At 33.1% G+C, this 17,108-nt stretch overlaps 1 protein-coding gene and 1 pseudogene across 1 annotated transcript; both read left to right on the plus strand.

Annotated features, from left to right (window-relative positions):
- The first annotated feature begins 776 nt into the window (after positions 1-776).
- LOC123919849 (F-box protein CPR1-like) lies at positions 777-1,942 on the plus strand. Its single transcript, XM_045971862.1, has one exon. It carries the CDS (start codon positions 866-868, stop codon positions 1,931-1,933), a length of 1,068 nt encoding a protein of 355 aa, XP_045827818.1. The 5' UTR covers positions 777-865; the 3' UTR covers positions 1,934-1,942.
- Positions 1,943-9,149: 7,207 nt separating this feature from the next.
- Positions 9,150-14,891, plus strand: LOC123919850 (annotated as a pseudogene).
- The last annotated feature ends 2,217 nt before the right edge of the window (positions 14,892-17,108 follow it).

The raw sequence follows: 17,108 nt of genomic DNA on the forward strand, positions 1-17,108 counted from the left end.
CATGGAGAGGTTTTGATAAAAAGTTATGAAACGGTTTTAGCGGTGGTGGATGCGGCGGATTGAGTGGTGCTGTGACGGCGTTGTTATCATCGTCGGGATCATAATCTGGATTGAGATTACGATCTATAGCTTGACGACCTTGTTCAAGACAAGGTTTACATGAGATCTCGATTGTGATCCAACCTAATTTCAGCATAACGATTAGTGTAGCTTATTATACTTGTCTATAAATCCATATGTTGAAAGAAAACAAACGCACATCACCAGCTTTCATAACGGACGAATCGGTTTACGCAAACTCCCATCAAAACCGAAACCCTAATTTTTGGTGCATTTTCATTTCGATTTGTTTCTGTCATTTGTGTTTCATATTTTGTCCTTAATTTCCTCTACTTTTATCCTTGTTAGCATTATCTATCATCTAGTATTAGTTCAGAAATAAAATTCTAAAAAAAAAAAATCCTCTGGTTCCCATGGGAAATAATCCCCACTAATTTAGAGTTCCGCCGCGAAGACTAGGAAACTGTTCTAACCAGAAATCAAACTCAGATTCTGGGAGCTCATTAATCCTTTGAATCCAATTACTTGTTGAAATTCTACTATTTTATTAAAGCTAGTTTGCGAATTTCACTGATTGCTTATGTTTTTTTTGTTTGTGGCAGCCTGAAAACGTTGGTTACCGCTGCAAACTCTTCGTTGTTGGAGATGGAGAAATCGTTGTTGACTGCAATAAATGTTGAGGTTAGCAATCATATACCCGATGATATTGTTTTTCTTTATTCTCTCCAAACTTCCTCTCAAATCCTTGAAGCGATTTGGTTGCGTACGCAAATCATGGTCCCTCTTGTTTGATGACAATTGTTTCATGACTATGTTCCGGAGCAATCTCTTAACAAAAGATCATCCTTATTATGATTATACATCTGTCTTCGTACAAACCAAACATGGTGCTTACTATGACAATTATAGATATCGATTGCATTCTCTTTCGGGTGACAACATTGTCGAATTAGATTGGCCGAATCCATTTCCATGTCCAATTCAAGAGGAGGATAACTACTCCCCATCTTCATCTGAAGAAGAAGATGAAGAGTCAGAGGATAACCGCGTGCCACCAGTTACACGTTTTCTTATTGTGGGCTCAGTTAGTATTAATGGCACTCTTTGTCTGGACAATCAGTATAGTAAAGCCGAACTTTGTTTGTGGAAACCAACTACAAACGAATTCAAGGTCATTCCTTCCAGCCCAATTCTATCTATACCTTATTACCGTGTTTCGCCCGTTCACGCTCAGGTTGGTTATGACCATGTTAAAGATGACTATAAGGTGATTCGGAGCATGGGTGCTTTTCCAAACCCTAAATTACCACCCGTTTACTTTTGGGATTTATATAGTCTAAATAGTAACACTTGGAGTACAATTGAGGCCGATGTTCCCCGTTCTATTGACAATGTAGACGTGTACACTGATGGAGTTTGTCATTGGTGGGGTGAAAGAGAAAAGCATGCATATTTGGTGTCATTTGACTTCAGCAATGAATCTTTCATTACAACACTCATACCCTCATACGTGGATGATAGTGATGCTTTTAATTATGCAGTTGGGAGAACTTTGGTGCTACTAAATGGGTCTATTGCTTTAATCTTAACTCATTCAGAGACATATATGTTTCACATATCAATTTTGGGTGAGCTTGGTATAAAGGATTCATGGACTAAACTCTTCATTATTGGACCATTACCTCCCCTCTGGAATCCAATTGGATCTGCTAAGAAGAACAAAATACTGTTCCAAAATAAATACGGTGGATTAGCCTTGTTTGATCTAAGTAACAAGACTATTGAGGAGATTTGTGTTATACCAAATACTACTTTTTGTAAAACAGTACTCCATAAAGAAAGCGATCTTCCAATTGGAGGAATAAATAATTGATTTATTTCTTCGGTTTCTCTCACGAGTTATGCTTGCTAGGATTTTAACTTGTAGAGTGGCTTGTCAAATGCGCATGTCATAATTATTATCAACTATGTACCAAATTAAGAAACCATTTGATAATATGAATTGTGCTTTATTGTTTTTATTTTGAAAGTTTACTCTTTTTTCATCTGCAAACTGATCAGGTTTCTATTTCAATTGTATGAATGCTCTTTTGCTGATTTTATGTAGAAATAGCTTATATTTTAGAAATATCTGAGTTTCGCCATGCTGTCCACTTTGTGTTGTCAGCCTGTATCTTGGCAATATTTAATCAACTTAATTAGAATGCAATATTCATATTACTAACCAGAAATTTTGATGGGTGATTTGAAAAACAGTTAAAAGTAGCAAATAAGTGGAAGCACACGCTTCTGCAAAATAATATGGACAAAGAGTGTTGCACAAGTATTAGACCTGATTAGAAAGGTGATCATATTAAAATAAGGGTCTTGCTAACGAGTGCCCCCGGGGCACTCTTTAAGCATTCCATTTAAAGAAACTTTTTATTCAAAAAGTTAAACATTACAATTTCCAATGCATTGACTTTACGCATTCCGATAAAAATTATATAAAAAACTTACTATTTAAGGGCTTAAAGAGTGCCCCGGGGGCACTATTTAGCATTTGCCTTAAAATAATTGATCCTACATACCATTTCTTTAATCTAAGCTTCTCTGAAACCATCAAATGTTATCTTTAGCTCTGATGCACGCAGTTTATAATTATATCGGTAATGCCAAAACATGTTTCAGTTTCTTCTTTATACAGGTAATGACAGAACAAATGAGCTATGTAGTTTATATTTGCTTAGAAACAAATCCTTTGACAGAACAGTTTCTTATATATGTGGTATTGCCAATGGCTATAATAAAAGAAAGCAGTTTTAAACTTATGACATCTTCTTGACACAATATCAATATTCCATTAAACATGTTAGAGCTTGATTCTATGCAAAAAAATGTCAATATTATGAAACTCATTTTACACTATCAAATCATAATGAAAAGAATATTGGTTACAGTAAATGATACTATGTCTCTATGAAAATGACCTCTGATATTTGTGATTACATTGCTTGTGTAACAATCAATCAAATGGCCAAAGTGGAGGATGACTATCGTCAAGCTGAAGCTGCAGATGTAGCAAAATCTCAGGTTCTATATCTGTCTAGGATAGTTGCTTTCTCTAATGCAACATAATTATTAGTCTAATGACATGTCCTCTCGGCTCTCGTGCTTCATGTATGGTTTACCTCTTTTCTGGGCGTTAGACGACCTCCCCCTTTCTTATCTTAATCTCTGGTTGCTGCAATGGATAGAAAGCAAAGAACCGATTGTGTCCCAACTGTTTTGATCCAGTGTCTAGCTGCTCTAGAGTTTGTAGGGGAGTTTAATTATGTTAATCCGAAGCCGGAGGTTCAGAACAGACGCGTTCTGAAGCCAAATTGGGCGTCTCGCCCAAAGTTTGGTTTTTGCAAAATGAATATTGATGCTGGATGTGGGTTGGATGGTTTAGTAAGTTGGGGTCTAGTCATCCAAAACCATAGAGGAGAAGTGATTTTAGAGGTGCTTCCATGACAAGAGAAGTTGATCCTAGTAAGTGTTCAATGTTCATGATAACCACACTCTATTATTTTGAGTTTTTTTTTTACACTACTATTGTGAGTTGAGTTTGTGTAAAACTAGGAAATGTACATGTTCACATGACAATGAGTGCAAAAAAGGAATAGGTTTAATTAGTTTTTTGGTCCCTTAAAGACATTTTTAGTTTCATATTGGTCCTTTAAAGAATAAAAGTTTCGCTTTGGTCCTTTAAAGACATCACCGTTAGCCATTTTGGTCCCTTCCGTTAATTTTTGAGAAAAAAACTGTTAACTTGACTTTCAAAAAAAAATCCAGAATTTTTTTTTTAAAAAAAAAACATCTTTATCACCATCTTCATAACATTCATCATCTCTATAAAAAAAATCCAGAAATTTTAAAATCATTCCTACAAGAACAACATCCAAATTTTCCTCCCTTTCTGCAAAATCATTGCAGCAAACCCCAAATTTTCTAGGTTTAATTAATTTCCAGTTCTTCATAAACTTCATGAAAATGTCCAAATCTTCAACCAACATTCAAACCCAAATGTCCAAATGTTGCTGAGATTACAAGAGGATAACCCCATTTGAGGATGATTACTAAATCTTAGAATCAAACATCCATTAATTTCTGATCAAACACAAACAAAATCCAAAACTCCGCAACAAAAATGTTACAGTATCACATAATCACAAACCAACATTCCCATCATCATTTAAACATTACCATAAACCCCTAATAAACAAGATTCAATCTTTATACAAATATGAACAAGATTCACGTTCCATATGTTTGGCAGCTTTGGAAAATTGGCAGCATGAAAAACCTTTCTTTCAATTTAACAATTTGGGGATTTTTTTTTCTGGGTTGGTTGAAGACCTACGATTATTTCATTGATTTTGTAGATGGTAATTTTTTGGATTTTGAAGAAAAAATTCTGAATTTTTAATGAATATTATGAAGATGGTGATGAAGATGAAGAGGAAGAAGATGAAAAAAAGTAAAAGTGTTGGTAGTTCATTATCAGATATTATAAACTAGCAAGATCCAAAGGTATAACTTTTAAGAAAAATATCAAATGGTTATAATTAAAGTTTTAGTGAGATCTATGGTGGACCATCTAAAGTGTTGGTCCACCTTATTCATTTAGAGTTAAAATTTAACGGAAGGGACTTTTTTGGTTAACGGAGATGTCTTTAAGGGACCAAAGCGGACCTTTTATTCTTTAAGAGCCCGTTTGGTGCACAGGATAAGAGACAGGATAGGATAACTGTATCATATCCTGCCGCAATCCAGTGTTTGGTGATACAGCAGGATATGATAAGTTAATCCTGAAGCTTATCTTATCCTGTCTCTCTAGTTATAATTCTTATCCTGAATTTGAGCTGGGTTACCAGCAGGATAGGATAAGAAGAAAAAAAAATTACTGATTTATTTTATAAAATATATTTAAAATACATAAAATAAAATAAATAAAATATAAATAATTAAATAATTAATTTTTAAATATATATGTGATTTTCTCACAGGGGTAATTTTGTAATTTATATATTCTAAAAAATCAAAATTTTACTAAAATTACAATATTTTAAAGTAAAATGATTATTAAAAAATTGACAAATAGGGATATTAATTTAAATTTTATAAAAAATTGAATATAATTCTTTTGCAATAATAGTTTTATTATTTACGTATGAGATATATCATATATTTATTTGGCTTATCTAACATGTATATATTATTGAGTTATTTATTTGATCATGATTCATATAAAAAATTAAACTTGATTATTTTCTCATGATTTTTATTTTAAATTATATAAAGTTATTTGATTACTTATTTATATTTTTTATTTATAAAATTCAAAGTATTACAAAATAATTTTAAAAAAATAACAATTGTTTTACAAGAGTAATTTTGTCAATTAAATATGTTATACATCTTATCATATTATTATGGCAAGTATGTATTAAAAACAAAATATAATAGTTATCATGTTTGTTATCCTGTGTGCACCAAACATAGGATATGATAACTGAGTATAACTGTTATCCTGCTGTTATCCTATCCTATCCTTATCCTGTTTCATATCCTATCCTGTCACTATGCTATCCTGCGCACCAAACGGGCCCTAAGGGACCGATGTGAAACCAAAAATATCTTTAAGGGACCAAAGAAGTAATTAAGCCAAAGGAATATGGAAAAGGTTTATACATTACATGTATCATCAAGGAAAATTATGTGGACAATTTTATATCTTTAAAATCAATTTTGCCCCCTCCAAAATTGAAACCAAACATTAAGTTGATCTAAATTATAATTGTGATTGTTATATATTATATAGTACTAAGTCTTAGGTGTGGAAAACATGAACAACCAAAGCTCTTAATGACATTGTAATGTGGAATGGTGTTAAAGAGAGCATGGTAAGAAGTAAAGTTGTTCAACTTTTGTGTGAAGCTATGATCTCAATACTTACTTGAAAGGCATTCATTTACTAGAACCATATACTACTTTGTAGTATGTAGTATTTATTTGTGCTTAATTTCCTCTACTTTTATCCTCGTTAGCATCACCTATCATCTAGTGTTAGTTAAGAAATGAAATTCTACCTTTTTTTAAATTTATTATTTTTTTAAAATTTGGTATCCGGCCCTATGACCGACTAATCCAAGGAGACCAATCTCACCGCCCACTTGCGGGGGGCCCATTTAAAGCCAAAGTTTTTTGCTATGTATGGACTAACCCACCGAAATTGCCACGCGAGAATCGAACCCGAGACCTTTTTTAATTTATTTAATAATCACTTGATTCCCACATGAAAGAGTCCCAATAATTCAGAGTTCATCCGCAAGACTAGAAAAATTTGATAAAACATCATTCTCACTAAAAATTGAACTCGGGTTCTGTGAAACTCATTAATCCTTTAAACTCGATTACTTGGTTGAAATTCTACTATTTTATTGCGAAACTCAACTACAAACGAATTGTATCTCAAAAAAACTACAAATGAATTGAAGTTGATTCCTTCTAGCCCTATTCTATCTATACCTTATAACCGAAACTACATTTTTTAACGTGAAAACCAATTCTAAAAATTAGAAACTACATTTTTTAACTTCAAGTAGAATTATTTCTTAAAACAAATTCAAATATACTCTAAAAAAATAATTTAATTTATATATAGTACTAGTGTAAAGTTATTTTACACATGCGTCAAATACTAATAATATACCAACATATCATGTATTGTTTTTAAAAATACATAATGTGTCATGTTCATTAAATGATGAGGCAACACATCATTGAATGCATGTGTAAAAAAAATTTGCACTAACAGTGCACAACGAATAAACTCCTAAAAAATTAAATATGTCAAAATCAATTTTATATCTCTAAAATGAGAACCAAACATACAGTTGATCTAAAATTATAATTTGTAATCGTTATACAGTACTAAGTCCCATGGTATGGAAAAATAAGCAAAGGTATCTAGTTCCAAATTCATTTATGTTAGCCTTTTGAGTTACATACCACGACAGTACTAAAATCAACAAATAATGATGATTGTAAATGTAAGAAAATTATCACTTATAATATGTAGCTAAAGTACGTGGTTTAAATGAAAACCATATAAAATTACATACTAATATTTTATTTTATTTTTTGACAAAAAATATTTTATTTTATGTGGACCATAATACATGTGTTGCTGGTCTACAAGTTTTATTTAGGGGTGAGCATGAACCCGAGACCCAACTCGAAACCGATATAACAGACAACATATTGAAGCATTCGGTCGGATGCGGGTCGGGTCACGGGTCAACAAAAATTGCGAAAACCGGGCATGAACGGTTGCATACGGGCGGGTGCGGGTCTCTAAAATTCAATTTCTCAACCGACCGAACAACTATTAGATGCAAATTAATTTTTTTCCTTCTCTCCCTCTCAATCTCATATACTCTTCTCTTTGTTATTTTTATCCATCTTTGATATAAGATAAAAATGTTATATTTTACAAAGCTTATAATTAATAATATGGTGATGAAGAAGGTGAGAAAAATATTCTAATATATATATTCTAGATCTATTTTAATTTCTACGTCTCTTTTACTTGATATTTTATTGTGTTTAGATTTACATATTGAAAGAAAGCAACTGCATCTAACCCTCTTTGTTTTTTAATTTACTTCGTCTATCTTTTGTTGCATTGTGACGAGGTATTAAACTATTCGAAAATTAGGAATTTTTGGAGAATTGATGAGTTTTAGATGTAAACAAAGTTTCGATATAACCCATAATAACCGACCCGTTCAACCGCCACCCGTATGACCCGAACCCGAACAAACCGAAGATATAGACGGTCGGAATTGGGTCCCAAATTAAATGGTTGCGATTTTTATCGATTTAGTGATTTTCGGCCCGAACCCGACCGAAACCGACCGATGCTCAGGCCTAGTTTTATCTACCACACCACAAGGTACGAAATTATTCATATTAAAAACAAAAGCGAATATCTAATAATTCATGTTTGTTTACTTTTCCTCTACAAGTAAGTTAGGCACAACGCTTAGTTCATTTGGCAGAATATTACATTATATATGTAAGAGTAGAGTTCGAACTTCGATCATCTCATTTATCCACCTTTAAGATGGAATTTCTAACCAATTAACTACTTAGACAGAAAAAAAGTATAGGTACAACTCCCTCCATTTGTTTTGCTAGTAGGCTTTCAAAAGTACTTATAAGTTTTGGGGTATTACTTGTAACAATACCAGCATTTGCAAGTCTAGCATCTAGTTTACAAACCTCCCAAAGTTGCAAGCACTTCCAAAAGTAATTCATTTGATTCAAACCGGAACACTTTTCATGATCATTCCATCGATGTTCCCGACTTAAATTTAATAATAACGTTAGTCAAGATAATAAAATTAATGATAATAGTAAAATTGTTAAGATAATTTTACCGACTTAAATTTGTCTGCATATTTGAACATTTTGGCGGTCTAATTTTGCTATTAGTATTAGTCGGCCACACACACCATGCACACTAAAAGAGTTACCCTTGTGGATTTACGCATGTTATTGGAGGCCTGCAAACGGTCGGGGGCCATTGAGCAACCACCATATAAGCGTCGAATGCATGAGTATTGGTGGTGGATGTAACAAAAAGTAACATAGTAAGTAGCTTGAACCAATGAGCCATTGTAGAAAACTTAGGTTTGTTTGGTTTACGTTTTGAAATTGACTTATGTGCGTGCATGCGTGTGTGTGCGTGCGTGCGTGTGTGTGTACATGCATCCGTAAGACACCCAAAATCTCACGAGCGACCTACATAATACTACTATTATTATTATAAATAATAACCCATCCCCAATTTTAAAAAGAAAAGAATTAAGATGATATTTTTACTTCACCCTCTTTCGTCATGTGCATTCTATTTACTGTTGCAACCTTTATGTATGATTTTTATATAAAAACATCCTGATTTTTAATTAATATATAAAAGAAATCCTGATATTTTATTACAAGAAAATATGCGTATATATATTTTAACAAAAAAATTAAATAAAATAGAAGTGATTTTGTCTCCCATAAAAAAAGAAGCGAATTTTGGAAAGAAAGAGAATCGAGAAGGTTCTGAAAACCCCTATTTTGTGGTAACACAACACAAAGCCCTTCTAAAACCCTACTAACCAAACCAATTCTCTCTTCATTTCAACAACGCACTTTTCGAATCTCCAATCAATTCACTATGCACAGACTCTCCAATCGTTCTTCCTCCGTCTCCGCCTTAATCCGTTACGGCGGCGCACTTCACCGTGGCGCAGTTGCTCCACTTTCATCTTCTATCTCACATTCGGTATCCACTTTCATTCTTCTCTTAATAATCGATTCATTTTTTAATTTTTCTGCTTATTGTGTTTTGTTATCAATTATTACTATCATTACAAGTTTGTTAGTTTTATGCTGTGTATATGTGTTACTTCACATCACAATCACAATTATATGTGTTAGGTGATGACAATGGGTCTCTTTGGATAAATAGGTTATAGCACAAGCGCTTATCATCATAAGCGCTTATGTAGCTGTTTTTATAGCAAAAGATAAAATAACGATAAATTGTTTTTGTACATGGTTAGAGTTGTTTTTCATTAGATATATTGGAGATCTTATGAAAATAAGCTGGAAATTTTTTATGAAAATTGTCATAAGCTTTGTGTTTTCTTAAGTAATCACAAATGGTCTCACAAAACTTATGTCAGTAGATAAGCTAAAAGTCAATCCAAAGGCTTAAAATTGTCTTATTTTTTTCTTTTTCCTTTGAGCAGGTGGGTGAGAATGAAACAAAACCCAGATGGTATTCCATATTAGGTTCTGAGAAATCCAGCAGTGTTAACCAGCTAAATTTGAAAAGAGATTTCTTTTTGGAAAAGATATGAATCAACTGCTACAGAATCTAATGCATCCAGTTCCCCATCGGCTGAGAAATTTGAGTACCAAGCAGAGGTATTACTTTCTTTCATATGTGTGTGGTTTGTTGCCTCTAGTGCATTTGATATATATGATGAACTTTGTTTTTGCAGGTTAGTCGGCTCATGGACCTCATTGTTAATAGTTTATATAGTAACAAGGAAGTATTTCTCAGGGAACTTATTAGGTATGATCCAGCCTTTTTGCATTTCTAAACTTTTTTGCCACAACTAGAATCGGTTCAATAGCTAACTATAATTTGTTCAATCGCTAGGTGATTACTATATAGTTTGAGCATTGGTGAATGTTATGTTTCAGTGTTATCGAATATAGTCAATTATGTTCATAATAATACTAATTTAGCTTGGTCTTTTAAAGGTTTACCTGGTTCTGCTTTTCCCCTTCCTCTAATATATTTACGCAAGTTTAAGTATTTATTTTTGAAAAAGTTACTTACGCTTCTCTCTCTCTCTACAAGAAAACTATTTCTAGAAATCAGGGCAATCTAGTGTTATAAATCTCCTATAATGGCAGCATCTTGGGAAGGGCCAGACCTGTTATAGATTTATTGTTTATATGTTGTTATACCTTGAATTCTTCAGAGGCTAATTCCACTATCTGAACCTTTGACCTCAAAGTACCACTGTGCCCAAGCTCCGCTTCAAAACTGGATCTATAAATATTGTTTAGATGTTGATACTGATTAGATGTTGCATTGCCTTATCTAGTTTATTAATCCGTGCACTTTTTTCACAGCAATGCAAGTGATGCCTTGGATAAGCTGCGGTTTTTGAGTGTTACGGAGCCTGAACTGATGAAGGATGCTGTGGATTTTGATATTCGAATTCTTGCTGATAAAGATAATGGATTATCACCATTACGTAAGATAATTAGCTTTTGATTATTATTTTTTTTCGTTTTTTTCTTTCGATGCAGTTGGTGCTGTAACTTTTGCTTTATGCAGTGATACAGGCATTGGTATGACTAAGCAGGAACTGGTTGACTGTCTTGGAACTATTGCTCAAAGTGGAACTGCAAAGTTTTTGAAGGCCGTAAAGGTCTTGCCTCTTCTGGAGAATGATTTAGGATTATATTGACCTTATTCTATTTTGCTATTATGTATCTTGTGTGCTGACAAAGGTGTTTTCTTTCAACAGGATAATAAGGGTGCTGGTGGTGACAACAACTTAATTGGTCAATTTGGCGTGGGATTTTATTCTGCTTTTCTAGTTGCTGATCGGGTATGCATTTAAATAAAAGTTACGATGATGTGGTACTTCATTTTAAGATTTTTTCCTGGAAGTTTATATGTATATTTTTTGTGGTTCGAAGGTGGTTGTCTCAACCAAGAGTCCAAAATTCCGATAAACAATATGTTTGGGAAGGAGAGGTAAATGCTAGCTCATATACCATATCTGAGGAGACAGATCCTGAGAAGCTGATTCCAAGAGGAACTCGGCTTACACTCCATCTTAAGGTATGTCGAAAATTCCCCTTTTAGACCTTCTGCTAGTATATTAGTTCTTTATTCTGGAGCTTACGGTTGTTTGTGCATTCTACCCGCTCCTATTTTTCAGAGGGATGATAAAGGTTTTGCTCATCCAGAGCGGATTGAGAAGCTTGTGAAAAACTACTCCCAGTTTGTCTCATTCCCAATATACACTTGGAAGGAAAAGGGATTCACCAAAGAAGTATGACTATGCACTCCAATTCTTTTAGCTTTAATGGACACTATGTCTGTCTTTGAGATTGTTTCATTCCCTAGCCGTTTCTTGACTGCTAGATATGAAGTTTGATTTTTGAGCTTTTATCAAAATTTCTCTAATTTCAGGTGGAGGTTGATGAGGATCCAGCTGAGGCGAAAAAGGATGACCAAGATGAGAAGAAGAAGAAGAAAACTAAGACTGTTGTTGAGAAGTACTGGGATTGGGATCTCACAAATGAGACCCAACCAATCTGGGTTTGTTTTATGCTTTCTAACTACAATTCTTATGCTTAAAGTGAAAGTTGGATATTAAGATGGAGTTTAATTTAGACATTAATCTATTCGTGCAGCTTCGTAATCCTAAAGAAGTCACCAAAGAGGACTATAACGAGTTTTACAAGAAAACATTTAATGAATACCTGGAGCCATTGGCATCGTCACACTTTACCACGGAGGTAAAAAAATTATTTCTCAAGTGCAATCTTGTTATGTGTGAAGATATTTTATGTATATATTTTTTAAGCTGGAAGATATAGCTTGATAACCTCAATTGTTTGCTAAACATGAATCTTAATACTAATTTGACAGCTAATGTTCTGGAGGTGATGTTGCAGGGTGAAGTAGAATTTAGGTCTATACTTTATGTTCCTCCCTATGCTCCTTCTGGGAAGGATGACATAATCAATCCCAAGACCAAGAATATAAGACTATATGTGAAGAGAGTATTCATTTCAGACGACTTTGATGGAGAACTGGTATATAGAAACTCTGCTGTACTATCTTGACTTCTTGAGTAACCAGATAGTATTTTGATTATTTTATCCTGCTCTGATATATTATTTACTTGAACAGTTCCCGAGATACTTAAGTTTTGTCAAAGGTGTGGTGGACTCAAATGATCTTCCACTCAATGTGTCACGTGAAATTCTTCAAGAGAGCCGCATAGTAAGTAAATAGGGTGCAGGACATGCACTTAACATTTCCACATAATTTTTGTTGATGATACTTGTATAAAACTTACAAATTGCTGAAATTTCTATGTGGTGCTTGAAGGTGCGGATTATGAGGAAACGGTTGGTCAGAAAGGCTTTTGACATGATTCTGGGGATATCCATGAGTGATAACAAAGAGGTGTGATCTAATTCTGGAAATTTGCAGTTAGAAAGCTTTTTTCATTTTTCTTGCAAAGTTGTTTTAGTTGTCTCTTTATAAAATTGCTATTTATAGAAATGCTTGCTTGTTTCCTGTTAATATTTCACCAGCTGCCTTGTTCTGTGTGCAGGATTATGACAAGTTTTGGGAGAACTTTGGCAAACACTTGAAATTGGGCTGCATTGAAGACCGTGAGAATCACAAACGCATTGCTCCGTTGCTTCGGTTTTACTCATCCCAAAGTGATGAATGGTTTATCAGCTTGGATGAATATGTTGAGAACATGAAACCTGATCAAAAGGATATATATTACATTGCTGCTGACAGTGTGAATAGTGCAAAGAACACACCTTTCTTGGAGAAACTTGCGGAGAAGGATCTTGAAGTATTATAAGCTTGTTTAAATTATTTAGATATTATAACTTTTGATCATTTATACATTTATTTATTTATTTATTTATTGGTTCTTGTTATGGAATCTTGCAGGTGCTGTTTTTGGTGGATCCAATAGATGAGGTTGCCATCCAAAATATTAAATCATACAAGGAAAAGAATTTTGTTGACATTAGCAAGGAAGACTTGGATCTAGGTTTACTTCTATTTTAATTATGTTTCCTTCTCACAATTTATTTTTTATTAATGCTATTGGACAAACACTCAACTTTGAGAAGCGTATCTGTGTTTCATTGATCAAATATTTACCTGGTATCCCTTATAGTAGCTTGGATTTACGGTTTGGTTCTTAACCATTCAAACTTGCTAAATGTAGTTTGTTATTTTTGTAGGTGATAAGAATGAGGAAAAGGAAAAGGAGATAAAGCAGGAATTTAGCTTGACAATTGACTGGGTTAAGAAACGTTTGGGTGATAAAGTTGCAAGTGTGCAAATTTCAAACCGACTAAGCTCTTCGCCTTGTGTCCTGGTGTCAGGAAAATTTGGTTGGTCTGCGAACATGGAAAGGTGGGTTTTACATTATCATACATATTTTATTATGTAGTTTTTTGATAATTTAAGTAACACATCTGTGTGTAAATCAAATTTGCTGCTGCAGGTTAATGAAGGCACAAACTATGGGTGATCCCACTAGCATGGAATTCATGAAAAGCAGAAGGGTGTTTGAGATTAACCCTGACCACCCTATTATCAGGAACTTGGATGTATGAATCTTTTTTGTCATGTGTAGTACATCTAATTATATATAATAAATTGCACATTGAAATAATGGTAATGTAAATTGGTAAATTTCAGGCTGCATGCAAAACTAATCCCGACGATCAAGAGGCCCTCAGAGCTATTGATCTTTTGTATGATGCAGCTTTGGTTTCAAAGTGGATTTACGGTAAGATCTTGTCTTGATATTACTCTTATGAAAGTGATTTAATTTAAGCTCCATTATGAAATTAGATCATGTAAAAGATGAGTTGCAATTCACATAATGATACTAAATATTTGGTAGCCGAGAAATGGAACACGTGCTAGTGATTTTCAGCTGTCATTCAAACCAAAATGCGCAGCGTGATAAATATTATATCTTTTGACTCAATTTGTTGGTGTGCAGCCTGATAATCCAGCACAGCTTGGAGGAAAGATATATGAGATGATGGGTATGGCTCTTAACGGTAAATGGTCATCTCCTAGTCAGTTTGAGTCCACTCAAACTCAGCACCATATCCCAGAAACTATAGAAGCTGAAGTGGTCGAGCCTACCGAGGCTGGCAATCAAAAGTGAGAAGACTTTCAAATAGAGATTTTTGTTTTAACTTCTTTCGGAAAAACTACATATTTGAAGAACATTAGTGGTGTTATTTTATAGATATGTTGAGTAACTTTCAGTATAATGCCAAACATGTGTAATTCGTATTCCTCGTTTGACTTGATATTGAATAAGCTACTCCATGTCTTATTTGACATCTCTGTAGTTCTTTTATTTTTTGAATGGTATAATATATATTCGGCCACCTCGGTGGTACTATCTCGAACGAGAATTATTACTCTAAAATGGAACAATTCTCTTGATCTGGTAACCGTGCCACAAGGCGTGCCATTTGAATGAGCCATGGGATTGAAACCCATGAACTTCAATAACAGGAAATGCAGAGCCATGCAAGGGGTCTTACAATAGTCAATGTTATAATACTAACATTTAACGAGAAAAACATCATACAACTATTTTGATCTTACAATAGTCAGTGTTATAATACTCAATCACACTAGGCAGTAGAGTGTCTCAAATTGAACATTCATGATAAAATAAAATTACAAACAAGTCATCTTGCGATGTGAGCAATTTGGTTAATTTTCCTTTTGAAACCATGTTTTCATGAGTTATATTTTAGTAATCTTTGTTGTGAGAGTCAATATGTTAACTTAATTTGATTAATGATGTACCTATAATATTTATCTTTGATTTATTAATTAACGGCTGATATTATCCATTTTATACTATAAGTGAAACTCCTTTTAGAGGAGTTGGATTCATGTTAATTAGATACTATCCAATGTAATTCATGGTGCATTGGTGTGTGATCTGAGTCATTTACTCATTAGAAACAACAATTCTTAAGCAGTAGCACTATGTTGTAAACAATACGAATTATGTAACATTTTAGTTATGTTGTGACTTCTAATTCAGTTGATTTGAGAATATTGTAATTATGTGTGAAACAAAAAAGTTTTGCCTATAACTAAAAACCTAAAGGAATAATGACATGGAAATTGGGTGAGAGTGTTTAATGATCTTTTTTTTTTATGTCAGTGTTTAATGAACTTCTCCTTCTCAAAGCTAATACAACAATAGTTTACTAGTTTATGCAATAATATCATTCATAAATTCATATCAATTCCATGCTGATATGTTTGTATATGCATACTATCGCAACCCCTCACCACTAGACCAAACCTAGTGACTTTTATATTAGGATTAATTAAGATTGAAATCAAGATTATATTATTTATTTATCTTGACAAAAGGATTATATTATATTTAAAATTAGAGAGATGCTATTTGTTACGAAAATGCAAGAATAAACACATTGCAATATTTTAAAAGATGGTGTCATTTAATCTCATTCTTTTGTGGAAATCATAAGGGGTGGTGGATATAAAGAAGGGTGGAGATTTATTCTTGCGATTCTTCTCTTTAAATTTTCTTAAGAAAAAGCTTTTCCCTTAAAATTCAATTAGGAGTATTTGATTAGTTTTTTTCTTTTTTGTTGAATAAACTGGAAAAGAAATACAAGTTTAAGATGGGTAGAGATTAAAACACATAGATATAAATTAATCATCTTCAAAGAAATAGATTGACATACTTAGCAAGATTATTCCAACGAATATCAAACAAAGGTGGACATAACTCCTTATTCCGAGACAATATATAATGAAAAATATTTGAAATATTTACACCGTCTTCAATCATTCTAATGGTCGAGAGAATCACTGTATTATGCCTTTGTTAGAAAATAGCAGAAAACTGATAAACTAGCTTATAGTAAATGAACTTATAGTGAATAATTTATAAGTTAGTTGAATAACTTATAAGCTAACTTTTAGGTATCCTTTCTATATAAGTAGGTATAAATTATTGTCATGATAATAATTTCTTTCAATCGGACAGCCTACAAAAACTTGTTCTTTTCGACAAATCACAGTTACTCACTCATATGTGTCACGTAAGAAACTAGTAAAATCTTAATAATGAATCACAATGGCATATAACATAGTTAAAATGAGTATATAACTACAATTGAACATTTAATTTCGACATTTCTATCCGTTAAGATAGAATTTGTGGGGAGAAGTAAATGCATCATTTAATCAACTAAATCAAGTCCAAATTTAACCAAATACATGATGGTATTTGAGAACAAAAGTACAGATTAAATACTACAACTAATATAAAACTTGATTAAAATCGGAACTGAAAAACCAAATTTTCTATAGTTTCACCACTCATAAGTCAATGAACAACTAATATAAAACCTTATATTGATGGTTCTGTTTCAATATCAATAAGTGGTTGTACTATAAGCTGCAAATAAACCGTTACAAACAGTATCCTCTCATTGTTGCTTCTTGTTCATTACATAAGTACAGTGGAGACCCAATATGCCATACCAGTGTGCTCACAAAGTAATCAAAGTAAGTAGCATGTTTTCATATATACGTAGTAATCTTTCAAGAGGCCGTCGGAGCTATTGATCTTTTGTACGATCAAAGT

Source organism: Trifolium pratense, linkage group LG4 (assembly GCF_020283565.1).
Source record: "Trifolium pratense cultivar HEN17-A07 linkage group LG4, ARS_RC_1.1, whole genome shotgun sequence".
NCBI lineage: Eukaryota > Viridiplantae > Streptophyta > Magnoliopsida > Fabales > Fabaceae > Trifolium > Trifolium pratense.